General features: G+C 39.1%; 1 protein-coding gene across 1 annotated transcript; it reads right to left on the bottom strand.

Annotated features, from left to right (window-relative positions):
* Nucleotides 1–223: 223 nt before the first annotated feature.
* On the bottom strand, nt 224–27,984 carry LOC139423664 (oocyte zinc finger protein XlCOF6-like). The gene is made up of 3 exons (XM_071175272.1): nt 27,912–27,984; nt 26,108–27,194; nt 224–2,242 (listed from the first exon to the last, which is right to left on the bottom strand). Exons 1-3 carry the CDS (start codon nt 27,924–27,926, stop codon nt 987–989), a joined length of 2,358 nt encoding a protein of 785 aa, XP_071031373.1. The 5' UTR covers nt 27,927–27,984; the 3' UTR covers nt 224–986.

The raw sequence follows: 27,984 nt of genomic DNA, 5'->3' as shown, positions 1-27,984 counted from the left end.
GTAGCCTAAACCTATCGATGTTCCATTGATCTGGATGAATGGAATATGAATGACAGGCATCCAGTCTGCTGTAATAGAAATAAGGCTCATACATTTAAAAAAAATATATTCCTTCTCATCTTAAAACGGCACCAAACGCCACAGCTTTACTACAGTATAGCCTACCTGTAAAACACCAGATATAATGACTCTTCAACCCTCCATAATAAAGAGAGACAGGATACTTACAATAGTTGTGTTTATTTTCTGCCATTTAGAAGTTTTTGTTGTTTACATTTTCTGTGACTAAATTATATATTTTTTCTTCTTTAAAAAAAAAAAGATATAGAAATCCAACTAGAATATATGATGTCTGATTACTGAGGATTCTCTATGGACAGATTATAGCTATGGATTCCACAATGTCAACTTCACTCAGTTTTCTCTGCCGTGCTGCCTTTTTGGTGATTCCTGAAATAGGGATATGTTCACAATAAAGCCTTATCATACCAGCTTTATTTTAAGAAGATGGTAAGGAATCTCTCCAGGGTGAGTTAGCTGGTGTTTCTTTAGGTCTCCTAGGCGACGGAATCTTTTCCTCACACTGTGCCAGGGAAATGGTGGGTCTTCAAATTTGTTCACTGACTGAAGCTTTCCACACAGGGAGCAGCTGCCACAATCCTTTGCAAGTCATTTTTTACCCCCTTTATCTAACCAGGTAAGTTATTATTAGTCATAATTAGCTGGTGTTATTTTGGAAATAAACTGGTGAAACTATCCCCACATTGATAGCAGAGTTAAGGCTTCTCCCCTATGTGAACAAACGGGTGTCTTCAGATCTAACGACACAGCTTTTCTCCTGTATGAATTCCCTGATGCTTCTTCAAATTTGCTGATTGACTGAAACGCTTCCCACACAGAGCGGCGGTATTGTTTCTCTACTGTGTGAATTAACTGGACGTTAGGTGGTGTAAATGACTGACACACTTCCCACAATGAGAGCATTGTTAAGGCTTCTCTACGGTGTGGGTTAGTTGGTGTCTCTTTAGGTTTCCTACCAGACTGAAACTCTTTCCACACTGAGAACAGTGGTAAGGTTTCTCCCCTGTGTGAGTTATCTGATGTTTCTTCAGAGTTGATGAATGACTGAAACTCTTACCACACTGTGAGCATTGGAACAGCTTTCCACCCGTGTGAATCAGCTGGTGTTTCTTTAGGAAATATAAACTGGTGAAACTATCCCCACATTGAGAGCAGTGGTAAGGCTTCTCTCCTGTGTGAATTAACTGGTGTGTATTTAGGTTGGCTAACTGACTGAAACTCTTCCCACAATGAGAGCAGAGGTAAGGCTTTTCTCCAGTATGAGTTAGGTGGTGTTTCTTTAGGAAATATAAACTGGTGAAACTATCCCCACATTGAGAGCAGAGGTAAGGCTTCTCTCCTGTGTGAGTTATCTGGTGTGGCTTCAGTTCAGATAACGTGGTGAAACTCTTCCCACATTGAGAACAAAGGTAAGGCTTCTCTCCTGTGTGAGTTAGTTGGTGTCTTTTCAGACTTGATAACTGACTGAAACTCTTTCCACATTGGGAGCAGTGGAAAGGCTTCTCTCCTGTGTGCGTTCTCATGTGTGACTTTAATTCTCTTGGAGATCTGAAATCCTTCCCACACTGAGAGCAGTTGTATGGCTTCTCTCCTGTGTGAATTAACTGGTGTGTATTTCGGTTGGCTAACTGACTGAAACTCTTCCCACAATGAGAGCAGAGGTAAGACTTCTGTCCTGTGTGAGTTAGGTGGTGGTTTCTCAAAGTTGTTAACTGACTGAAACTCTTTCCACATTGGGAGCAGTGGTAAGGCTTCTCTCCTGTGTGAGTTCTCTGGTGCGTCCTTAGATGGTCCGAATGACTGCAACCCTTCCCACAAACAGTGCAGTGGTATGGCTTCTCTCCTGTGTGAGTCCTCTGGTGCGTCTTGAGTTTGCTTGGTGTTTCACATCTCATCCCACATTGACCACACGGGTATGTCGCCATCGTTTTTTGAGTCTGTTTTGATTTGAGGTGAGTTGGACAAATAACACTGCCTCTGCAATCTGAGCAGGGTCGGGGCCTACAAGTGTGTCTTCTCAACTCCTCTGGATCATAGAAACTAGTGAAGCAGTCCATGCAGTGGTGATGTTTCTGTCTTGAGTTCCTCCGTCTGTGTTGTTTATGGTTTCCTGATGATGTGGAACTGGGCTCACTGTCTGAACCTGGGTTGGAGATCTCTCCTGTGGGAATATGAACAGATATGGGATTAGAATCAGGAACAGCATTGAAATGGTCTTTAACAGCCGTTTTTATATCAATATCAAACCATTTATTGGGTAACAACTGAGTACTTTACTTTAATACACTGAACAAAAATATAAATGCAAGAAGCAACAATTTCAAAAATTATACTCATAAAAGGAAATCAGTGAATTGAAAAACATTCATTAGGCCCTAATCTATGGATTTCACATGACTGGGAATACAGATATGCATCGGTTGGTCATAGATACGGGGCGGAAGGGTAGCCTAGTGGTTAGAGCGTTGGACTAGTAACCAAAGGTTGCAAGTTCAAATCCCCGAGCTGACAAGGAACACAGTAGCTTATGCCTGCCCATACCATAACCCGCCATCATTACCACTCTGTTTACAACGTTATCAGCAAATCACTCGCCCACACGACACCATACACGCTTTCTGCCATCTGACCGGTACAGTTGAAACCAGGATTCATCCGTGAAGAGCACACTTCTCCAGTGTGCTTATGGTAGAGAATTGAACATTAAAATTATCTAGCAACAGCTACTGCTCCCTAAAAACTTGAAATATCTTTGGCATTGTGTTGCGTGACAAAACTGCACATTTTAGAGTGGTCTTTTATTGTCCCCAGTTCCATGTAATGATCACGCTGTTTAATCAGCTTCTTGATATGCCACACCTGTCAGGTGGATGGATTCTCTTTGCAAAGGAGAAATGCTATATATATAGGTATATAAACAAATTTGTGTCTCAAATTTAAATAAACTTTTTGTACATGCACATTTCTGGGATGTTTTCTTTCAGTTCATGAAATATTGGACCAATATTTTACAGGTTGCATTTACATTTTTTGTTCAGTGTAGATTTCCATTGAAATTGGGAAGAAAAAAAAAAACCTTTTTAGCAAAAAAAAAAAACTTTCTCCAGGAAGAACTTTGCATAATTTACCACATGGTGACATCACCATGGAAGCCTCAGCTCCCGGCCACACAAGTCTGCTGATTACAAGGTCCTGCGTAAAACAGCAACTAACAGGACATTTTTTAAATCACACTTTTAGTGTTAGTTTCATCAGCTGTCATACAAAATGATGTAAAACACAGGAAAAACTGAATTTTGAGTGCACTTGGACTTTAAAATCTAGATTCCTTATTTAAACCAATAACAAAGAAAAGGGAAATGTAACCACTCTCAAATGAAATAGACACATCTGAAGATGCAAGGACTGACCATGAATGCTTTCAAAATTATAGTTTTAACCATGTTTAGAGGCATGTTTAGAGATACAGTGTTTGGTTACATTTAACATTGTTTGGGGATGGGGAACAACCGTTGAACTACGCTCATGTGCCATTTATAAAAGTGATATTCTTCAAGAATCAATGGGTAAATATCATTAATTTCAAAGTAAAAAAATTGATGTAGCAGCAAAGGATTCTAGATTTAAGAATGTTCCCCATTGTACACAAGGTCCAATGAAAATGTTTACTTCTGCTTTGTCCCTGAAAGACACACACACAGGTTGGAGAGGTTGGAGCAGGGGACTTCCATGCTCTGGCTCCCGTGGAGCAGTTGTTGTGGAGGGTTAAGTGCCTTACTCAAGGGCACAACAGCGGGTGATGACGTCTGGGATTTTGATATCAGATAGCAGCAACCTTCCAGTTGCACAGCTCACCTTCCGACAGAGTTTTGGAACCTCCTGGGGCTGCCAACGCACCAACTTCTCTGCAGGACCCGGAATTCAAACTGTCAATCCTTGGTCGCTGGCTCACCTCTCTAACCGTTAGGCTGCCCGCCGCCCCTCTAAACAAACACAATATGGATGTTCCAGGAAGAAAAAAAACGTCTCTTCTGCATCGCTTTGATATTTTAAGAAGAAATTGTGCACCAATAATGACTTTTAAAAGCTTGTTATATTAAATGACCACAGAGAAGTGCAGATGTGTAGCATTTTGACAAGTCCCTCCTGTGCACCTCAGTGGACGTCTTGGACGAGTTTAACCCATCGAACACCAAAACGTATCGACATTTTCACCATCATTGTAAAGCCCTAGCGTTGATGCTTCTAGAAAGTCCTTTCTGATCGTTATTATTTATTTCATGTGATTAGTGACTCATTTACGACCGTCCCTCGTTTTAAGGTCAAACCCGTTACGGAAACTGAACGCTCGTTTTAAAGATGGTGAAACTATTCCTTTTTGGAGAGAAGAGGAGGGCTCTCAATCAACGTGAGTCGAGGTGCAATCTAAAAAATACATCATCATCGCAAAGGAAAATCATAACACTGGCACTTCCCTTTGTGGGATTATTCTGATGAAGGCCAACGTAGACTGAAACATTGACCTTTAACCTTGTTTAAATAAAACAAAAGACACTATTCCTTCTACATCGTTTTTTAAGACAGAAACATTGACCATCTAATAGTCAAATCATAGTGTATAAACAGGTGAGCTGGTTCTACTCTTTATGTATAAACAGGTGAGCTGGTTCTACTCTTTATGTATAAACAGGTGAGCTGGTTCTACTCTTTATGTATAAACAGGTGAGCTGGTTCTACTCTTTATGTATAAACAGGTGGTTCTACTCTTTATGTATAAACAGGTGGTTCTAATCTTTATGTATAAACAGGTGAGCTGGTTCTACTCTTTATGTATAAACAGGTGAGCTGGTTCTACACTTTATGTATAAACAGGTGGTTCTACTCTTTATGTATAAACAGGTGAGCTGGTTCTACACTTTATGTATAAACAGGTGGTTCTACTCTTTATGTATAAACAGGTGAGCTGGTTCTACTCTTTATGTATAAACAGGTGGTTCTACTCTTTATGTATAAACAGGTGAGCTGGTTCTACTCTTTATGTATAAACAGGTGAGCTGGTTCTACTCTTTATGTATAAACAGGTGAGCTGGTTCTACTCTTTATGTATAAACAGGTGAGCTGGTTCTACTCTTTATGTATAAACAGGTGGTTCTACTCTTTATGTATAAACAGGTGAGCTGGTTCTACTCTATGTATAAACAGGTGAGCTGGTTCCACTCTTTATGTATAAACAGGTGAGCTGGTTCTCCTCTTTATGTATAAACAGGTGAGCTGGTTCTACTCTTTATGTATAAACAGGTGAGCTGGTTCTACTCTTTATGTAGAAACAGGTGAGCTGGTTCTACTCTTTATGTCTAAACAGGTGAGCTGGTTCTACTCTTTATGTATAAACAGGTGAGCTGGTTCTACTGTATATGTATAAACAGGTGAGCTGGTTCTACTCTTTATGTCTAAACAGGTGAGCTGGTTCTACTCTTTATGTATAAACAGGTGAGCTGGTTCCACTCTTTATGTATAAACAGGTGAGCTGGTTCTCCTCTTTATGTATAAACAGGTGAGCTGGTTCTACTCTTTATGTATAAACAGGTGAGCTGGTTCTACTCTTTATGTAGAAACAGGTGAGCTGGTTCTACTCTTTATGTCTAAACAGGTGAGCTGGTTCTACTCTTTATGTATAAACAGGTGAGCTGGTTCTACTGTATATGTATAAACAGGTGAGCTGGTTCTACTCTTTATGTCTAAACAGGTGAGCTGGTTCTACTCTTTATGTATAAACAGGTGAGCTGGTTCTACTCTTTATGTATAAACAGGTGAGCTGGTTCTACTCTTTATGTATAAACAGGTGAGCTGGTTCTACTCTTTATGTATAAACAGGTGAGCTGGTTCTACTCTTTATGTATAAACAGGTGAGCTGGTTCTACTCTTTATGTATAAACAGGTGAGCTGGTTCTACTCTTTATGTCTAAACAGGTGAGCTGGTTCTACTCTTTATGTATAAACAGGTGAGCTGGTTCTACTCTTTATGTATAAACAGGTGAGCTGGTTCTACTCTTTATGTATAAACAGGTGAGCTGGTTCTACTGTATATGTATAAACAGGTGAGCTGGTTCTACTCTTTATGTATAAACAGGTGAGCTGGTTCTACTGTATATGTATAAACAGGTGAGCTGGTTCTACTCTTTATGTCTAAACAGGTGAGCTGGTTCTACTCTTTATGTATAAACAGGTGAGCTGGTTCTACTCTTTATGTATAAACAGGTGAGCTGGTTCTACTCTTTATGTATAAAAAGGTGAGCTGGTTCTACTCTTTATGTATAAACAGGTGAGCTGGTTCTACTCTTTATGTATAAACAGGTGAGCTGGTTCTACTCTTTATGTATAAACAGGTGAGCTGGTTCTACTCTTTATGTATAAACAGGTGAGCTGGTTCTACTCTTTATGTATAAACAGGTGAGCTGGTTCTACTGTATATGTATAAACAGGTGAGCTGGTCCTACTCTTTATGTATAAACAGGTGAGCTGGTTCTACTCTTTATGTATAAACAGGTGAGCTGGTTCTACTCTTTATGTATAAACAGGTGAGCTGGTTCTACTCTTTATGTATAAACAGGTGAGCTGGTTCTACTCTTTATGTATAAACAGGTGAGCTGGTTCTACTGTATATGTATAAACAGGTGAGCTGGTCCTACTCTTTATGTATAAACAGGTGAGCTGGTTCTACTCTTTATGTATAAACAGGTGAGCTGGTTCTACTCTTTATGTATAAACAGGTGAGCTGGTTCTAGACTTTATGTATAAACAGGTGGTTCTACTCTTTATGTATAAACAGGTGAGCTGGTTCTACTCTTTATGTATAAAAAGGTGAGCTGGTTCTACTCTTTATGTATAAACAGGTGAGCTGGTTCTACTCTTTATGTATAAAAAGGTGAGCTGGTTCTACTCTTTATGTATAAACAGGTGAGCTGGTTCTACTCTTTATGTATAAAAAGGTGAGCTGGTTCTACTCTTTATGTATAAACAGGTGAGCTGGTTCTACTCTTTATGTATAAACAGGTGAGCTGGTTCTACTGTATATGTATAAACAGGTGAGCTGGTCCTACTCTTTATGTATAAACAGGTGAGCTGGTTCTACTCTTTATGTATAAACAGGTGAGCTGGTTCTACACTTTATGTATAAACAGGTGGTTCTACTCTTTATGTATAAACAGGTGAGCTGGTTCTACTCTTTATGTCTAAACAGGTGAGATGGTTCTACTCTTTATGTCTAAACAGGTGAGCTGGTTCTACTCTTTATGTATAAACAGGTGAGCTGGGTCTACTCTTTATGTATAAACAGGTGGTTCTACTCTTTATGTATAAACAGGTGAGCTGGTTCTACTCTTTATGTATAAACAGGTGAGCTGGTTCTACTCTTTATGTATAAACAGGTGAGCTGGTTCTACTCTTTATGTATAAAAAGGTGAGCTGGTTCTACTCTTTATGTATAAACAGGTGAGCTGGTTCTACTCTTTATGTATAAACAGGTGAGCTGGTTCTACTGTATATGTATAAACAGGTGAGCTGGTCCTACTCTTTATGTATAAACAGGTGAGCTGGTTCTACTCTTTATGTATAAACAGGTGAGCTGGTTCTACACTTTATGTATAAACAGGTGAGCTGGTTCTACTCTTTATGTATAAACAGGTGAGCTGGTTCTACTCTTTATGTATAAACAGGTGAGCTGGTTCTACTCTTTATGTATAAACAGGTGAGCTGGTTCTACTCTTTATGTATAAACAGGTGAGCTGGTTCTACTCTTTATGTATAAACAGGTGAGCTGGTTCTACTCTTTATGTATAAACAGGTGAGCTGGTTCTACTCTATGTATAAACAGGTGAGCTGGTTCTACTCTTTATGTATAAACAGGTGAGCTGGTTCTACTCTTTATGTATAAACAGGTGAGCTGGTTCTACTCTTTATGTATAAACAGGTGAGCTGGTTCTCCTCTTTATGTATAAACAGGTGAGCTGGTTCTACTCTTTATGTATAAACAGGTGAGCTGGTTCTACTCTTTATGTATAAACAGGTGAGCTGGTTCTACTCTTTATGTATAAACAGGTGAGCTGGTTCTACTCTTTATGTATAAACAGGTGAGCTGGTTCTCCTCTTTATGTATAAACAGGTGAGCTGGTTCTACTCTTTATGTATAAACAGGTGAGCTGGTTCTACTCTTTATGTATAAACAGGTGAGCTGGTTCTACTCTTTATGTATAAACAGGTGAGCTGGTTCTACTCTTTATGTATAAAAAGGTGAGCTGGTTCTACTCTTTATGTATAAACAGGTGAGCTGGTTCTACTCTTTATGTATAAACAGGTGAGCTGGTTCTACTGTATATGTATAAACAGGTGAGCTGGTCCTACTCTTTATGTATAAACAGGTGAGCTGGTTCTACTCTTTATGTATAAACAGGTGAGCTGGTTCTACACTTTATGTATAAACAGGTGGTTCTACTCTTTATGTATAAACAGGTGAGCTGGTTCTACTCTTTATGTCTAAACAGGTGAGCTGGTTCTACTCTTTATGTCTAAACAGGTGAGCTGGTTCTACTCTTTATGTATAAACAGGTGAGCTGGGTCTACTCTTTATGTATAAACAGGTGGTTCTACTCTTTATGTATAAACAGGTGAGCTGGTTCTACTCTTTATGTATAAACAGGTGAGCTGGTTCTACTCTTTATGTATAAACAGGTGAGCTGGTTCTACTCTTTATGTATAAAAAGGTGAGCTGGTTCTACTCTTTATGTATAAACAGGTGAGCTGGTTCTACTCTTTATGTATAAACAGGTGAGCTGGTTCTACTCTTTATGTATAAACAGGTGGTTCTACTCTTTATGTATAAACAGGTGAGCTGGTTCTACTCTTTATGTATAAACAGGTGAGCTGGTTCTACTCTGTATGTATAAACAGGTGAGCCGGTTCTACTCTTTATGTATAAACAGGTGAGCTGGTTCTACTCTTTATGTATAAACAGGTGAGCTGGTTCTACTCTTTATGTAAAAGCAGGTGAGCTGGTTCTACTCTTTATGTATAAACAGGTGAGCTGGTTCTACTCTTTATGTATAAACAGGTGAGCTGGTTCTACTCTTTATGTATAAACAGGTGGTTCTACTCTTTATGTATAAACAGGTGGTTCTAATCTTTATGTATAAACAGGTGAGCTGGTTCTACTCTTTATGTATAAACAGGTGAGCTGGTTCTACACTTTATGTATAAACAGGTGGTTCTACTCTTTATGTATAAACAGGTGAGCTGGTTCTACACTTTATGTATAAACAGGTGGTTCTACTCTTTATGTATAAACAGGTGAGCTGGTTCTACTCTTTATGTATAAACAGGTGGTTCTACTCTTTATGTATAAACAGGTGAGCTGGTTCTACTCTTTATGTATAAACAGGTGAGCTGGTTCTACTCTTTATGTATAAACAGGTGAGCTGGTTCTACTCTTTATGTATAAACAGGTGAGCTGGTTCTACTCTTTATGTATAAACAGGTGGTTCTACTCTTTATGTATAAACAGGTGAGCTGGTTCTACTCTATGTATAAACAGGTGAGCTGGTTCCACTCTTTATGTATAAACAGGTGAGCTGGTTCTCCTCTTTATGTATAAACAGGTGAGCTGGTTCTACTCTTTATGTATAAACAGGTGAGCTGGTTCTACTCTTTATGTAGAAACAGGTGAGCTGGTTCTACTCTTTATGTCTAAACAGGTGAGCTGGTTCTACTCTTTATGTATAAACAGGTGAGCTGGTTCTACTGTATATGTATAAACAGGTGAGCTGGTTCTACTCTTTATGTCTAAACAGGTGAGCTGGTTCTACTCTTTATGTATAAACAGGTGAGCTGGTTCCACTCTTTATGTATAAACAGGTGAGCTGGTTCTCCTCTTTATGTATAAACAGGTGAGCTGGTTCTACTCTTTATGTATAAACAGGTGAGCTGGTTCTACTCTTTATGTAGAAACAGGTGAGCTGGTTCTACTCTTTATGTCTAAACAGGTGAGCTGGTTCTACTCTTTATGTATAAACAGGTGAGCTGGTTCTACTGTATATGTATAAACAGGTGAGCTGGTTCTACTCTTTATGTCTAAACAGGTGAGCTGGTTCTACTCTTTATGTATAAACAGGTGAGCTGGTTCTACTCTTTATGTATAAACAGGTGAGCTGGTTCTCCTCTTTATGTATAAACAGGTGAGCTGGTTCTACTCTTTATGTATAAAAAGGTGAGCTGGTTCTACTCTTTATGTATAAACAGGTGAGCTGGTTCTACTCTTTATGTCTAAACAGGTGAGCTGGTTCTACTCTTTATGTATAAACAGGTGAGCTGGTTCTACTCTTTATGTATAAACAGGTGAGCTGGTTCTACTCTTTATGTATAAACAGGTGAGCTGGTTCTACTCTTTATGTATAAACAGGTGAGCTGGTTCTACTCTTTATGTATAAACAGGTGAGCTGGTTCTACTCTTTATGTATAAACAGGTGAGCTGGTTCTACTCTTTATGTATAAACAGGTGAGCTGGTTCTACTCTTTATGTATAAACAGGTGAGCTGGTTCTACTCTTTATGTCTAAACAGGTGAGCTGGTTCTACTCTTTATGTATAAACAGGTGAGCTGGTTCTACTCTTTATGTATAAACAGGTGAGCTGGTTCTACTCTTTATGTATAAACAGGTGAGCTGGTTCTACTGTATATGTATAAACAGGTGAGCTGGTTCTACTCTTGTATAAACAGGTATGTATAAACAGGTGAGCTGGTTCTACTGTATATGTATAAACAGGTGAGCTGGTTCTACTCTTTATGTCTAAACAGGTGAGCTGGTTCTACTCTTTATGTATAAACAGGTGAGCTGGTTCTACTCTTTATGTATAAACAGGTGAGCTGGTTCTACTCTTTATGTATAAAAAGGTGAGCTGGTTCTACTCTTTATGTATAAACAGGTGAGCTGGTTCTACTCTTTATGTATAAACAGGTGAGCTGGTTCTACTCTTTATGTATAAACAGGTGAGCTGGTTCTACTCTTTATGTATAAACAGGTGAGCTGGTTCTACTCTTTATGTATAAACAGGTGAGCTGGTTCTACTGTATATGTATAAACAGGTGAGCTGGTCCTACTCTTTATGTATAAACAGGTGAGCTGGTTCTACTCTTTATGTATAAACAGGTGAGCTGGTTCTACTCTTTATGTATAAACAGGTGAGCTGGTTCTACTCTTTATGTATAAACAGGTGAGCTGGTTCTACTCTTTATGTATAAACAGGTGAGCTGGTTCTACTGTATATGTATAAACAGGTGAGCTGGTCCTACTCTTTATGTATAAACAGGTGAGCTGGTTCTACTCTTTATGTATAAACAGGTGAGCTGGTTCTACTCTTTATGTATAAACAGGTGAGCTGGTTCTAGACTTTATGTATAAACAGGTGGTTCTACTCTTTATGTATAAACAGGTGAGCTGGTTCTACTCTTTATGTATAAAAAGGTGAGCTGGTTCTACTCTTTATGTATAAACAGGTGAGCTGGTTCTACTCTTTATGTATAAAAAGGTGAGCTGGTTCTACTCTTTATGTATAAACAGGTGAGCTGGTTCTACTCTTTATGTATAAAAAGGTGAGCTGGTTCTACTCTTTATGTATAAACAGGTGAGCTGGTTCTACTCTTTATGTATAAACAGGTGAGCTGGTTCTACTGTATATGTATAAACAGGTGAGCTGGTCCTACTCTTTATGTATAAACAGGTGAGCTGGTTCTACTCTTTATGTATAAACAGGTGAGCTGGTTCTACACTTTATGTATAAACAGGTGGTTCTACTCTTTATGTATAAACAGGTGAGCTGGTTCTACTCTTTATGTCTAAACAGGTGAGCTGGTTCTACTCTTTATGTCTAAACAGGTGAGCTGGTTCTACTCTTTATGTATAAACAGGTGAGCTGGGTCTACTCTTTATGTATAAACAGGTGGTTCTACTCTTTATGTATAAACAGGTGAGCTGGTTCTACTCTTTATGTATAAACAGGTGAGCTGGTTCTACTCTTTATGTATAAACAGGTGAGCTGGTTCTACTCTTTATGTATAAAAAGGTGAGCTGGTTCTACTCTTTATGTATAAACAGGTGAGCTGGTTCTACTCTTTATGTATAAACAGGTGAGCTGGTTCTACTGTATATGTATAAACAGGTGAGCTGGTCCTACTCTTTATGTATAAACAGGTGAGCTGGTTCTACTCTTTATGTATAAACAGGTGAGCTGGTTCTACACTTTATGTATAAACAGGTGAGCTGGTTCTACTCTTTATGTATAAACAGGTGAGCTGGTTCTACTCTTTATGTATAAACAGGTGAGCTGGTTCTACTCTTTATGTATAAACAGGTGAGCTGGTTCTACTCTTTATGTATAAACAGGTGAGCTGGTTCTACTCTTTATGTATAAACAGGTGAGCTGGTTCTACTCTTTATGTATAAACAGGTGAGCTGGTTCTACTCTATGTATAAACAGGTGAGCTGGTTCTACTCTTTATGTATAAACAGGTGAGCTGGTTCTACTCTTTATGTATAAACAGGTGAGCTGGTTCTACTCTTTATGTCTAAACAGGTGAGCTGGTTCTACTCTTTATGTATAAACAGGTGAGCTGGTTCTACTCTATGTATAAACAGGTGAGCTGGTTCTCCTCTTTATGTATAAACAGGTGAGCTGGTTCTACTCTTTATGTATAAACAGGTGAGCTGGTTCTACTCTTTATGTCTAAACAGGTGAGCTGGTTCTACTCTTTATGTATAAACAGGTGAGCTGGTTCTACTCTTTATGTATAAACAGGTGAGCTGGTTCTACTCTTTATGTATAAAAAGGTGAGCTGGTTCTACTCTTTATGTATAAACAGGTGAGCTGGTTCTACTCTTTATGTATAAACAGGTGAGCTGGTTCTACTGTATATGTATAAACAGGTGAGCTGGTCCTACTCTTTATGTATAAACAGGTGAGCTGGTTCTACTCTTTATGTATAAACAGGTGAGCTGGTTCTACACTTTATGTATAAACAGGTGGTTCTACTCTTTATGTATAAACAGGTGAGCTGGTTCTACTCTTTATGTCTAAACAGGTGAGCTGGTTCTACTCTTTATGTCTAAACAGGTGAGCTGGTTCTACTCTTTATGTATAAACAGGTGAGCTGGGTCTACTCTTTATGTATAAACAGGTGGTTCTACTCTTTATGTATAAACAGGTGAGCTGGTTCTACTCTTTATGTATAAACAGGTGAGCTGGTTCTACTCTTTATGTATAAACAGGTGAGCTGGTTCTACTCTTTATGTATAAAAAGGTGAGCTGGTTCTACTCTTTATGTATAAACAGGTGAGCTGGTTCTACTCTTTATGTATAAACAGGTGAGCTGGTTCTACTCTTTATGTATAAACAGGTGGTTCTACTCTTTATGTATAAACAGGTGAGCTGGTTCTACTCTTTATGTATAAACAGGTGAGCTGGTTCTACTCTGTATGTATAAACAGGTGAGCCGGTTCTACTCTTTATGTATAAACAGGTGAGCTGGTTCTACTCTTTATGTATAAACAGGTGAGCTGGTTCTACTCTTTATGTAAAAGCAGGTGAGCTGGTTCTACTCTTTATGTATAAACAGGTGAGCTGGTTCTACTCTTTATGTATAAACAGGTGAGCTGGTTCTACTCTGTATGTATAAACAGGTGAGCCGGTTCTACTCTTTATGTATAAACAGGTGAGCTGGTTCTACTCTTTATGTATAAACAGGTGAGCTGGTTCTACTCTTTATGTAAAAGCAGGTGAGCTGGTTCTACTCTTTATGTATAAACAGGTGAGCTGGTTCTACTCTTTATGTATAAACAGGTGAGCTGGTTCTACTCTGTATGTATAAACAGGTGAGCCGGTTCTACTCTTTATGTATAAACAGGTGAGCTGGTTCTACTCTTTATGTATAAACAGGTGAGCTGGTTCTACTCTTTATGTATAAACAGGTGAGCTGGTTCTCCTCTTTATGTATAAACAGGTGAGCTGGTTCTCCTCTTTATGTATAAACAGGTGAGCTGGTTCTACTCTTTATGTATAAACAGGTGGTTCTACTCTTTATGTATAAACAGGTGAGCTGGTTCTACTCTTTATGTATAAACAGGTGAGCTGGTTCTACTCTTTATGTATAAACAGGTGAGCTGGTTCTACTCTTTATGTATAAACAGGTGAGCTGGTTCTACTCTTTATGTATAAACAGGTGAGCTGGTTCCACTCTTTATGTATAAACAGGTGAGCTGGTTCTACTCTGTATGTATAAACAGGTGAGCTGGTTCTACTCTTTATGTATAAACAGGTGGTTCTACTCTTTATGTATAAACAGGTGAGCTGGTTCCACTCTTTATGTATAAACAGGTGAGCTGGTTCCACTCTTTATGTATAAACAGGTGAGCTGGTTCTACTCTTTATGTATAAACAGGTGAGCTGGTTCTACTCTTTATGTATAAACAGGTGAGCTGGTTCTACTCTTTATGTATAAACAGGTGAGCTGGTTCTCCTCTTTATGTATAAACAGGTGAGCTGGTTCTACTCTTTATGTATAAACAGGTGAGCTGGTTCTACTCTTTATGTATAAACAGGTGAGCTGGTTCTACTCTTTATGTATAAACAGGTGGTTCTATTCTTTATGTATAAACAGGTGAGCTGGTTCTACTCTTTATGTAAAAGCAGGTGAGCTGGTTCCACTCTATGTATAAACAGGTGAGCTGGTTCTACTCTTTATGTATAAACAGGTGAGCTGGTTCTACTCTTTATGTAAAAGCAGGTGAGCTGGTTCTACTGTATATGTATAAACAGGTGAGCTGGTTCTACTGTATATGTATAAACAGGTGAGCTGGTTCTACTCTTTATGTATAAACAGGTGGTTCTACTCTTTATGTATAAACAGGTGAGCTGGTTCTACTCTTTATGTATAAACAGGTGAGCTGGTTCTACACTTTATGTATAAACAGGTGGTTCTACTCTTTATGTATAAACAGGTGAGCTGGTTCTACACTTTATGTATAAACAGGTGGTTCTACTCTTTATGTATAAACAGGTGAGCTGGTTCTACTCTTTATGTATAAACAGGTGAGCTGGTTCTACTCTTTATGTATAAACAGGTGGTTCTACTCTTTATGTATAAACAGGTGAGCTGGTTCTACTCTTTATGTATAAACAGGTGAGCTGGTTCTACTCTTTATGTATAAACAGGTGGTTCTACTCTTTATGTATAAACAGGTGAGCTGGTTCTACTCTTTATGTATAAACAGGTGAGCTGGTTCTACTCTGTATGTATAAACAGGTGAGCCGGTTCTACTCTTTATGTATAAACAGGTGAGCTGGTTCTACTCTTTATGTATAAACAGGTGAGCTGGTTCTACTCTTTATGTAAAAGCAGGTGAGCTGGTTCTACTCTTTATGTATAAACAGGTGAGCTGGTTCTACTCTTTATGTATAAACAGGTGAGCTGGTTCTACTCTGTATGTATAAACAGGTGAGCCGGTTCTACTCTTTATGTATAAACAGGTGAGCTGGTTCTACTCTTTATGTATAAACAGGTGAGCTGGTTCTACTCTTTATGTAAAAGCAGGTGAGCTGGTTCTACTCTTTATGTATAAACAGGTGAGCTGGTTCTACTCTTTATGTATAAACAGGTGAGCTGGTTCTACTCTGTATGTATAAACAGGTGAGCCGGTTCTACTCTTTATGTATAAACAGGTGAGCTGGTTCTACTCTTTATGTATAAACAGGTGAGCTGGTTCTACTCTTTATGTATAAACAGGTGAGCTGGTTCTCCTCTTTATGTATAAACAGGTGAGCTGGTTCTCCTCTTTATGTATAAACAGGTGAGCTGGTTCTACTCTTTATGTATAAACAGGTGGTTCTACTCTTTATGTATAAACAGGTGAGCTGGTTCTACTCTTTATGTATAAACAGGTGAGCTGGTTCTACTCTTTATGTATAAACAGGTGAGCTGGTTCTACTCTTTATGTATAAACAGGTGAGCTGGTTCTACTCTTTATGTATAAACAGGTGAGCTGGTTCCACTCTTTATGTATAAACAGGTGAGCTGGTTCTACTCTGTATGTATAAACAGGTGAGCTGGTTCTACTCTTTATGTATAAACAGGTGGTTCTACTCTTTATGTATAAACAGGTGAGCTGGTTCCACTCTTTATGTATAAACAGGTGAGCTGGTTCCACTCTTTATGTATAAACAGGTGAGCTGGTTCTACTCTTTATGTATAAACAGGTGAGCTGGTTCTACTCTTTATGTATAAACAGGTGAGCTGGTTCTACTCTTTATGTATAAACAGGTGAGCTGGTTCTCCTCTTTATGTATAAACAGGTGAGCTGGTTCTACTCTTTATGTATAAACAGGTGAGCTGGTTCTACTCTTTATGTATAAACAGGTGAGCTGGTTCTACTCTTTATGTATAAACAGGTGGTTCTATTCTTTATGTATAAACAGGTGAGCTGGTTCTACTCTTTATGTAAAAGCAGGTGAGCTGGTTCCACTCTATGTATAAACAGGTGAGCTGGTTCTACTCTTTATGTATAAACAGGTGAGCTGGTTCTACTCTTTATGTAAAAGCAGGTGAGCTGGTTCTACTGTATATGTATAAACAGGTGAGCTGGTTCTACTGTATATGTATAAACAGGTGAGCTGGTTCTACTCTTTATGTATAAACAGGTGGTTCTACTCTTTATGTATAAACAGGTGAGCTGGTTCTACTCTTTATGTATAAACAGGTGAGCTGGTTCTACACTTTATGTATAAACAGGTGGTTCTACTCTTTATGTATAAACAGGTGAGCTGGTTCTACACTTTATGTATAAACAGGTGGTTCTACTCTTTATGTATAAACAGGTGAGCTGGTTCTACTCTTTATGTATAAACAGGTGAGCTGGTTCTACTCTTTATGTATAAACAGGTGGTTCTACTCTTTATGTATAAACAGGTGAGCTGGTTCTACTCTTTATGTATAAACAGGTGAGCTGGTTCTACTCTTTATGTATAAACAGGTGGTTCTACTCTTTATGTATAAACAGGTGAGCTGGTTCTACTCTTTATGTATAAACAGGTGGTTCTACTCTTTATGTATAAACAGGTGAGCTGGTTCTACTCTTTATGTATAAACAGGTGAGCTGGTTCTCCTCTTTATGTATAAACAGGTGAGCTGGTTCTCCTCTTTATGTATAAACAGGTGAGCTGGTTCTACTCTTTATGTATAAAAAGGTGAGCTGGTTCTACTCTTTATGTATAAACAGGTGAGCTGGTTCTACTCTTTATGTCTAAACAGGTGAGCTGGTTCTACTCTTTATGTATAAACAGGTGAGCTGGTTCTACTCTTTATGTATAAACAGGTGAGCTGGTTCTACTCTTTATGTATAAACAGGTGAGCTGGTTCTACTCTTTATGTATAAACAGGTGAGCTGGTTCTACTCTTTATGTATAAACAGGTGAGCTGGTTCTACTCTTTATGTATAAACAGGTGAGCTGGTTCTACTCTTTATGTATAAACAGGTGAGCTGGTTCTACTCTTTATGTATAAACAGGTGAGCTGGTTCTACTCTTTATGTATAAACAGGTGAGCTGGTTCTACTCTTTATGTCTAAACAGGTGAGCTGGTTCTACTCTTTATGTATAAACAGGTGAGCTGGTTCTACTCTTTATGTATAAACAGGTGAGCTGGTTCTACTCTTTATGTATAAACAGGTGAGCTGGTTCTACTGTATATGTATAAACAGGTGAGCTGGTTCTACTCTTTATGTATAAACAGGTGAGCTGGTTCTACTGTATATGTATAAACAGGTGAGCTGGTTCTACTCTTTATGTCTAAACAGGTGAGCTGGTTCTACTCTTTATGTATAAACAGGTGAGCTGGTTCTACTCTTTATGTATAAACAGGTGAGCTGGTTCTACTCTTTATGTATAAAAAGGTGAGCTGGTTCTACTCTTTATGTATAAACAGGTGAGCTGGTTCTACTCTTTATGTATAAACAGGTGAGCTGGTTCTACTCTTTATGTATAAACAGGTGAGCTGGTTCTACTCTTTATGTATAAACAGGTGAGCTGGTTCTACTCTTTATGTATAAACAGGTGAGCTGGTTCTACTGTATATGTATAAACAGGTGAGCTGGTCCTACTCTTTATGTATAAACAGGTGAGCTGGTTCTACTCTTTATGTATAAACAGGTGAGCTGGTTCTACTCTTTATGTATAAACAGGTGAGCTGGTTCTACTCTTTATGTATAAACAGGTGAGCTGGTTCTACTCTTTATGTATAAACAGGTGAGCTGGTTCTACTCTTTATGTATAAACAGGTGAGCTGGTTCTACTGTATATGTATAAACAGGTGAGCTGGTCCTACTCTTTATGTATAAACAGGTGAGCTGGTTCTACTCTTTATGTATAAACAGGTGAGCTGGTTCTACTCTTTATGTATAAACAGGTGAGCTGGTTCTACACTTTATGTATAAACAGGTGGTTCTACTCTTTATGTATAAACAGGTGAGCTGGTTCTACTCTTTATGTATAAAAAGGTGAGCTGGTTCTACTCTTTATGTATAAACAGGTGAGCTGGTTCTACTCTTTATGTATAAAAAGGTGAGCTGGTTCTACTCTTTATGTATAAACAGGTGAGCTGGTTCTACTCTTTATGTATAAAAAGGTGAGCTGGTTCTACTCTTTATGTATAAACAGGTGAGCTGGTTCTATTCTTTATGTCTAAACAGGTGAGCTGGTTCTACTCTTTATGTATAAACAGGTGAGCTGGTTCTACTGTATATGTATAAACAGGTGAGCTGGTCCTACTCTTTATGTATAAACAGGTGAGCTGATTCTACTCTTTATGTATAAACAGGTGAGCTGGTTCTACACTTTATGTATAAACAGGTGGTTATACTCTTTATGTATAAACAGGTGAGCTGGTTCTACTCTTTATGTCTAAACAGGTGAGCTGGTTCTACTCTTTATGTCTAAACAGGTGAGCTGGTTCTACTCTTTATGTATAAACAGGTGAGCTGGTTCTACTCTTTATGTATAAACAGGTGGTTCTACTCTTTATGTATAAACAGGTGAGCTGGTTCTACTCTTTATGTATAAACAGGTGAGCTGGTTCTACTCTTTATGTATAAACAGGTGAGCTGGTTCTACTCTTTATGTATAAAAAGGTGAGCTGGTTCTACTCTTTATGTATAAACAGGTGAGCTGGTTCTACTCTTTATGTATAAACAGGTGAGCTGGTTCTACTGTATATGTATAAACAGGTGAGCTGGTCCTACTCTTTATGTATAAACAGGTGAGCTGGTTCTACACTTTATGTATAAACAGGTGGTTCTACTCTTTATGTATAAACAGGTGAGCTGGTTCTACTCTTTATGTATAAACAGGTGAGCTGGTTCTACTCTTTATGTATAAACAGGTGAGCTGGTTCTACTCTTTATGTATAAACAGGTGAGCTGGTTCTACTCTTTATGTATAAACAGGTGAGCTGGTTCTACTCTTTATGTATAAACAGGTGAGCTGGTTCTACTCTTTATGTATAAACAGGTGAGCTGGTTCTACTCTATGTATAAACAGGTGAGCTGGTTCTACTCTTTATGTATAAACAGGTGAGCTGGTTCTACTCTTTATGTATAAACAGGTGAGCTGGTTCTACTCTTTATGTCTAAACAGGTGAGCTGGTTCTACTCTTTATGTATAAACAGGTGAGCTGGTTCTACTCTTTATGTATAAACAGGTGAGCTGGTTCTACTCTATGTATAAACAGGTGAGCTGGTTCTCCTCTTTATGTATAAACAGGTGAGCTGGTTCTACTCTTTATGTATAAACAGGTGAGCTGGTTCTACTCTTTATGTCTAAACAGGTGAGCTGGTTCTACTCTTTATGTATAAACAGGTGAGCTGGTTCTACTCTTTATGTATAAACAGGTGAGCTGGTTCTACTCTTTATGTATAAACAGGTGGTTCTACTCTTTATGTATAAACAGGTGAGCTGGTTCTACTCTTTATGTATAAACAGGTGAGCTGGTTCTACTCTGTATGTATAAACAGGTGAGCCGGTTCTACTCTTTATGTATAAACAGGTGAGCTGGTTCTACTCTTTATGTATAAACAGGTGAGCTGGTTCTACTCTTTATGTAAAAGCAGGTGAGCTGGTTCTACTCTTTATGTATAAACAGGTGAGCTGGTTCTACTCTTTATGTATAAACAGGTGAGCTGGTTCTACTCTGTATGTATAAACAGGTGAGCCGGTTCTACTCTTTATGTATAAACAGGTGAGCTGGTTCTACTCTTTATGTATAAACAGGTGAGCTGGTTCTACTCTTTATGTAAAAGCAGGTGAGCTGGTTCTACTCTTTATGTATAAACAGGTGAGCTGGTTCTACTCTTTATGTATAAACAGGTGAGCTGGTTCTACTCTGTATGTATAAACAGGTGAGCCGGTTCTACTCTTTATGTATAAACAGGTGAGCTGGTTCTACTCTTTATGTATAAACAGGTGAGCTGGTTCTACTCTTTATGTATAAACAGGTGAGCTGGTTCTCCTCTTTATGTATAAACAGGTGAGCTGGTTCTCCTCTTTATGTATAAACAGGTGAGCTGGTTCTACTCTTTATGTATAAACAGGTGGTTCTACTCTTTATGTATAAACAGGTGAGCTGGTTCTACTCTGTATGTATAAACAGGTGAGCTGGTTCTACTCTTTATGTATAAACAGGTGGTTCTACTCTTTATGTATAAACAGGTGAGCTGGTTCCACTCTTTATGTATAAACAGGTGAGCTGGTTCTACTCTGTATGTATAAACAGGTGAGCCGGTTCTACTCTTTATGTATAAACAGGTGAGCTGGTTCTACTCTTTATGTATAAACAGGTGAGCTGGTTCTACTCTTTATGTATAAACAGGTGAGCTTGTTCTCCTCTTTATGTATAAACAGGTGAGCTGGTTCTCCTCTTTATGTATAAACAGGTGAGCTGGTTCTACTCTTTATGTATAAACAGGTGAGCTGGTTCCACTCTTTATGTAAAAACAGGTGAGCTGGTTCTACTCTGTATGTATAAACAGGTGAGCTGGTTCTACTCTTTATGTATAAACAGGTGGTTCTACTCTTTATGTATAAACAGGTGAGCTGGTTCCACTCTTTATGTATAAACAGGTGAGCTGGTTCCACTCTTTATGTATAAACAGGTGAGCTGGTTCTACTCTTTATGTATAAACAGGTGAGCTGGTTCTACTCTTTATGTATAAACAGGTGAGCTGGTTCTACTCTTTATGTATAAACAGGTGAGCTGGTTCTACTCTTTATGTATAAACAGGTGAGCTGGTTCTACTCTTTATGTATAAACAGGTGAGCTGGTTCTACTCTTTATGTATAAACAGGTGGTTCTATTCTTTATGTATAAACAGGTGAGCTGGTTCTACTCTTTATGTAAAAGCAGGTGAGCTGGTTCTACTGTATATGTATAAACAGGTGAGCTGGTTCTACTGTATATGTATAAACAGGTGAGCTGGTTCTACTCTTTATGTATAAACAGGTGAGCTGGTTCTACTCTTTATGTATAAACAGGTGAGCTGGTTCTACTCTTTATGTATAAACAGGTGAGCTGGTTCTACTCTTTATGTATAAACAGGTGAGCTGGTTCTACTCTTTATGTATAAACAGGTGAGCTGGTTCTACTCTTTATGTATAAACAGGTGAGCTGGTTCTACTGTATATGTATAAACAGGTGAGCTGGTTCTACTGTATATGTATAAACAGGTGAGCTGGTTCTACTCTTTATGTATAAACAGGTGAGCTGGTTCTACTCTTTATGTAAAAGCAGGTGAGCTGGTTCTACTGTATATGTATAAACAGGTGAGCTGGTTCTACTGTATATGTATAAACAGGTGAGCTGGTTCTACTCTTTATGTATAAACAGGTGAGCTGGTTCTACTCTTTATGTATAAACAGGTGAGCTGGTTCTACTCTTTATGTATAAACAGGTGAGCTGGTTCTACTCTTTATGTATAAACAGGTGAGCTGGTTCTACTCTTTATGTATAAACAGGTGAGCTGGTTCTACTCTTTATGTATAAACAGGTGAGCTGGTTCTACTCTATGTATAAACAGGTGAGCTGGTTCTACTCTATGTATAAACAGGTGAGCTGGTTCTACTCTATATGTATAAACAGGTGAGCTGGTTCTACTCTTTATGTATAAACAGGTGAGCTGGTTCTACTCTTTATGTATAAACAGGTGAGCTGGTTCTACTCTTTATGTATAAACAGGTGAGCTGGTTCTACTCTTTATGTATAAACAGGTGAGCTGGTTCTACTCTTTATGTATAAACAGGTGAGCTGGTTCTACTCTTTATGTATAAACAGGTGAGCTGGTTCTACTCTTTATGTATAAACAGGTGAGCTGGTTCTACTCTATGTATAAACAGGTGAGCTGGTTCTACTCTATGTATAAACAGGTGAGCTGGTTCTACTGTATATGTATAAACAGGTGAGCTGGTTCTACTCTTTATGTATAAACAGGTGAGCTGGTTCTACTCTTTATGTATAAACAGGTGAGCTGGTTCTACTGTATATGTATAAACAGGTGAGCTGGTTCTCCTCTTTATGTCTAAACAGGTGAGCTGGTTCTCCTCTTTATGTCTAAACAGGTGAGCTGGTTCTACTCTTTATGTATAAACAGGTGAGCTGGTTCTACTCTTTATGTATAAACAGGTGAGCTGGTTCTACTCTTTATGTATAAACAGGTGAGCTGGTTCTACTCTTTATGTATAAACAGGTGAGCTGGTTCTACTGTATATGTATAAACAGGTGAGCTGGTTCTACTCTTTATGTATAAACAGGTGAGCTGGTTCTCCTCTTTATGTATAAACAGGTGAGCTGGTTCTACTCTTTATGTATAAACAGGTGAGCTGGTTCTACTCTTTATGTATAAACAGGTGAGCTGGTTCTACTGTATATGTATAAACAGGTGAGCTGGTTCTACTCTTTATGTATAAACAGGTGAGCTGGTTCTACTCTTTATGTATAAACAGGTGAGCTGGTTCTACTCTATGTATAAACAGGTGAGCTGGTTCTACTGTATATGTATAAACAGGTGAGCTGGTTCTACTGTATATGTATAAACAGGTGAGCTGGTTCTACTCTTTATGTATAAACAGGTGAGCTGGTTCTACTCTTTATGTATAAACAGGTGAGCTGGTTCTCCTCTTTATGTATAAACAGGTGAGCTGGTTCTACTCTTTATGTATAAACAGGTGAGCTGGTTCTACTCTTTATGTATAAACAGGTGAGCTGGTTCTACTCTATGTAAAAGCAGGTGAGCTGGTTCTACTGTATATGGCCATGTTGTGGTGGGAAGCGGAGTGGTTTAGAATAACAGGACAACCCTGTTAACCCTTACAGTGCCGTGAAAACACATTTTCCCCCTTTCTGATTGTCTCTATGACTTGGGATTAGGTCTGGACCTTGAATAGGCCACTCCAGAACTACACGTTTGACAGAGGGCTCTATTTTAACAAACCTAACGCAATGGTAAATATTTGTGCCCATTTTCAGAATCGGAATTATGGGCGCAGTAGCTTGTGGTGGCGTGAAAGAGCTGGGTTTTGATGAATAAACAAGTTGTGGGGGTTGGAGACTTGGCCCCTCACTGGCCAATCAGTAAGCTCCATGGCTGAATATGTGGCTCCTTCATGTTGTGTCTTCACAGTTTTATTTATTGCGTTGTCATCAACTCCAACTCCAACTAGTTCGTTAAATTGCTTGCCCCATATTTGCTAAATATGTTGAACATGTTTGCAGTCAGCATGGTTCTTATTGCATTGCCTCAATGTGGAAATACATGATTAAACATAGGCTATAGCATTAACACTGATATAGGGGCTAGGCCTACTGTAAATTGCAGTCTTGATGCCAAACAGTCAAAAAGCAAGATTAAATTCACTAGGCTATTGATAAGGCCTAAAAAGACAGTGTATAATTCTAATCATAATCGGCCGTCTAAATACAGTTACAGGCACCATGATTTGTTCCCTGTGCGTTTAATACAGACAAGGCAACTTAGACTATGGAGGGTTTTACATAGAAACTCTTTCACAGGAGCTGGATAAAGATCCAATATCAAAGAGACGGGGGAAATGTCCACTCACCATTATACTGTTGTATTGTTATGTTTCATAAACATCCTTCATCCATCTAACGGGGGAAATGTCCACTCACCATTATACTGTTGTATTGTTATGTTTCATAAACATCCTTCATCCATCTAACGGGGGAAATGTCCACTCACCATTATACTGTTGTATTGTTATGTTTCATAAACATCCTTCATCCATCTAACGGGGGAAATGTCCACTCACCATTATACTGTTGTATTGTTATGTTTCATAAACATCCTTCATCCATCTAACGGGGGAAATGTCCACTCACCATTATACTGTTGTATTGTTATGTTTTATAAACATCCTTCATCCATCTAACGGGGGAAATGTCCACTCACCATTATACTGTTGTATTGTTATGTTTTATAAACATCCTTCATCCATCTAACGGGGGAAATGTCCACTCACCATTATAGTGTTGTATTGTTATGTTTTATAAACATCCTTCATCCATCTAACGGGGGAAATGTCCACTCACCATTATACTGTTGTATTGTTATGTTTCATAAACATCCTTCATCCATCTAACGGGGGAAATGTCCACTCACCATTATACTGTTGTATTGTTATGTTTTATAAACATCCTTCATCCATCTAACGGGGGAAATTGGCACTTTTCCATAAATAGAAGGAGAAATTGCATTGAAGCCATGTCCGTTCTCACCATGAAACCACGGATGCTGAATCTTTCTAATACCTTTGTTTTTCGTTTAATTTGATTAAAACCCAAATCTATTTGTTAAACCAACAACAATATTTCTAAATAGGATTCGGGTCAGAAACATCAACTCATAAAATCGCTTCTCTGTGCACACGCCTAAATGTCTTCACACATAACATTTGCAAGTGTATACAAAATACTAGGCTCCTATCAATAGTTTATGGCATTATAGGAGGATGGAATAGTTTGGAGCTGGAGTTGGGGCTAGATAGCTTACTCAAAACGAGGAAAATGAAGTATGCTGGTATGTGAATTGTGAATAATGAAAAAACATTAAGGCTAATATTTCAAGGCACTCTCAGTAGACCATTTAAATCCCCTTTATTATTAGGCTACTGGGCTAATGGCCAGGATCAAAAGACACCTATGTGATGCTGTTAAACCAGCCAGGATTTAGGAGTAGGGTAGGCTGTTTGTAAATACCAGATTCACCAGCACAAAATGAACATCTCTCTACCATGGACACTGTGTGTCATGGCTGGATAGGTTGTGGTTCCACTCTCTAAACCAACTGTGTTACCAAGGAGACCTGCTGTTTGTGGGTCTGAAACGTTCCTTTTAGAGCTGCATGAAACTGTCAGTGTTTTTAAGGACACGCCTCCAATATTGCCACCACTCCCACCTCAGCACAAGTGAGCTGATGTTACACAGATGTTAGACAGGTACATAGGTGAACCTGGCGTTGGGGCTGGAAAATGCCAGCGCTCATGCTCTTACAATTCCAAACTAATGTGTATTTGACACTTGGGCCTCCTAATCGCCAGCTGAAAACAGCCCATAATGTTAAAGCCCCCATGCAGTATTTTTAATAAATCACTGCATGTTTTTATTTCATGAAAATAACTTCAAATATATTTGTTATCATTGATTTCCCTGAGCCTCCTTTTGCCATTGAAATGCTCAGTCTGATCTTCTGGGCATGTTGATACAAATTAAAATATATTTACATACACAGCCCTGATTGGTGGATAGAGCCTACCCTGCTTACCCCTTCAAAGAAAAAGTTACCAGATTGGTGGAAAGACAATAATAGTTCTGGAATCCCCTGTGGTTGTCAATGCACCAGCCTCTCTCCATCCTAAACTACTGAACTTACCTGGGTCAGTGTTCCCATCTACTTCTTCCTCCTCTTCCCTGTTCTCCACTTCTGTGAATGCTCTCTCCTCTGCCCTCTCTGTGACTGCTCTCTGCTCCGCTGTGAATGCTCTCTGCTCCGCTGTTAATGCTCTCTCCTCCACCTCCTCTGTGACTTCTCTCTGCTCCTCTTTGAATGCTCTCTCCGCCTCCTCCTCCTCTTTGTATGCTCTCTCCTCTGCCTCCTCTGTGACTGCTCTCTGCTCCTCTTTGAATGCTCTCTCCGCCTCCTCCTCCTCTTTGTATGCTCTCTCCTCTGCCTCCTCTGTGACTGCTCTCTGCTCCTCTTTGAATGCTCTCTCCGCCTCCTCCTCCTCTTTGTATGCTCTCTCCTCCGCCTCCTCTTTGAATGCTCTCTGCTCCGCTGTGAATGCTCCCTGCACCGCCTCCTCTGTGAATGCTCTCTGCTCCGCTGTGAATGCTCTCTCCTCCGCCTCCTCTGTGACTGCTCTCTGCTCCACTATGAATGCTCTCTGCTCCGCCTCCTCTGTGAATGCTCTCTGCTCCTCTTTGAATGCTCTCTCCGCCTCCTCCTCCTCTTTGAATGCTCTCTCCTCCGCCTCCTCTGTGACTGCTCTCTGCTCCTCTTTGAATGCTCTCTCCGCCTCCTCCTCCTCTTTGAATGCTCTCTCCTCCACCTCCTCTGTGACTGCACTCTGCTCCTCTTTGAATGCTCTCTCCGCCTCCTCCTCCTCTTTGTATGCTCTCTCCTCCGCCTCCTCTTTGAATGCTCTCTGCTCCTCTGTGAATGCTCTCTCCTCCGCCTCCTCTTTGAATGCGCGCTCCTCTGCCTCCTCCTCTTTGAATGCGCTCTCTTCTGCCTCCTCCTCTTTGAATGCTCTCTCCTCTGCCTCCTCTTTGAATGCTCTCTCCTCCCCCTCCTCTTTAATCCCTCTCTCCTCCTCCTCCTCTTTGACTATCACATTGAGTTCCAGTGGTTGACTGCAGTCCTCCAGCTTCACTAAGACCATCTCTGGACCCCACTGTGAGCTTCTCTGTGCTGGAACACCACAGTAAGAACCCGGGGACTTGGGTTCAGACATGGAAGGCTATAGTAGGATTCAAAAGAGGCATAAACGAAAACGTAAGGTGAGTTTCACAACTGGAACATCTTAGTTAATAAAGGAATATATCTAAATATTCACTAATACATTTAGCTAGCTGGTATTGCTTTGGCGATTGTACAGCTAGCGTTAGCAACGTTAAGCTAGTTGGGTTAGCATTAGCTTACTGACGAATTTTACTGTCACTTTCTCACTAGGAAAAAACGATAAACAAATTATCAGCAAGAAGTTCATTTGAAACATTGCCGAACCAAAATAACATTTGATTTGTAATCTCTAAAATGACCAATTAGCTAATGATTAGGTACTGAAATTAAAATAACTAGCTTGCTAGCTAGCCAGCCTTAGAAACAGACTAGCTAACTAGCCATGCTAACTTATTAGCTAAGGGTTGCCAATATATCTTTGCCATCTTGAAGATGGACAATTCACACATCACACAATTCACATTACTGTCTTAATAACAAATAACGGTATCATTCACAACAGCATCTTTAAGAGTTGCTTGGCATGATCGATCGATCGATAGATAGAAACCTTCGTTAGCTTGAGTAGGCATTTTAATGACCAGTGAGTAAGCTAGCTAACGTTTGCTAAAATGGCTATTGTTTACACATAATTTGGTGGACGTGGATAAATAATCCGCCTACTAATGTTTACATATGGAATCGTTTCAGAATATGTTAGAAATCTAGATCTTACCTTGACGCTTGACATTGAATTGGCAGCTGTTGTTGTTCTAGCTCGCGCAACTCCTTCTTTGGTTTAACGGCGG

The sequence above is a fragment of the Oncorhynchus clarkii genome, chromosome 13 (assembly GCF_045791955.1).
Source record: "Oncorhynchus clarkii lewisi isolate Uvic-CL-2024 chromosome 13, UVic_Ocla_1.0, whole genome shotgun sequence".
NCBI lineage: Eukaryota > Metazoa > Chordata > Actinopteri > Salmoniformes > Salmonidae > Oncorhynchus > Oncorhynchus clarkii.
Note: the sequence above shows the minus strand (reverse complement) of the source record. Positions and strands in the feature narration are given on the sequence as shown.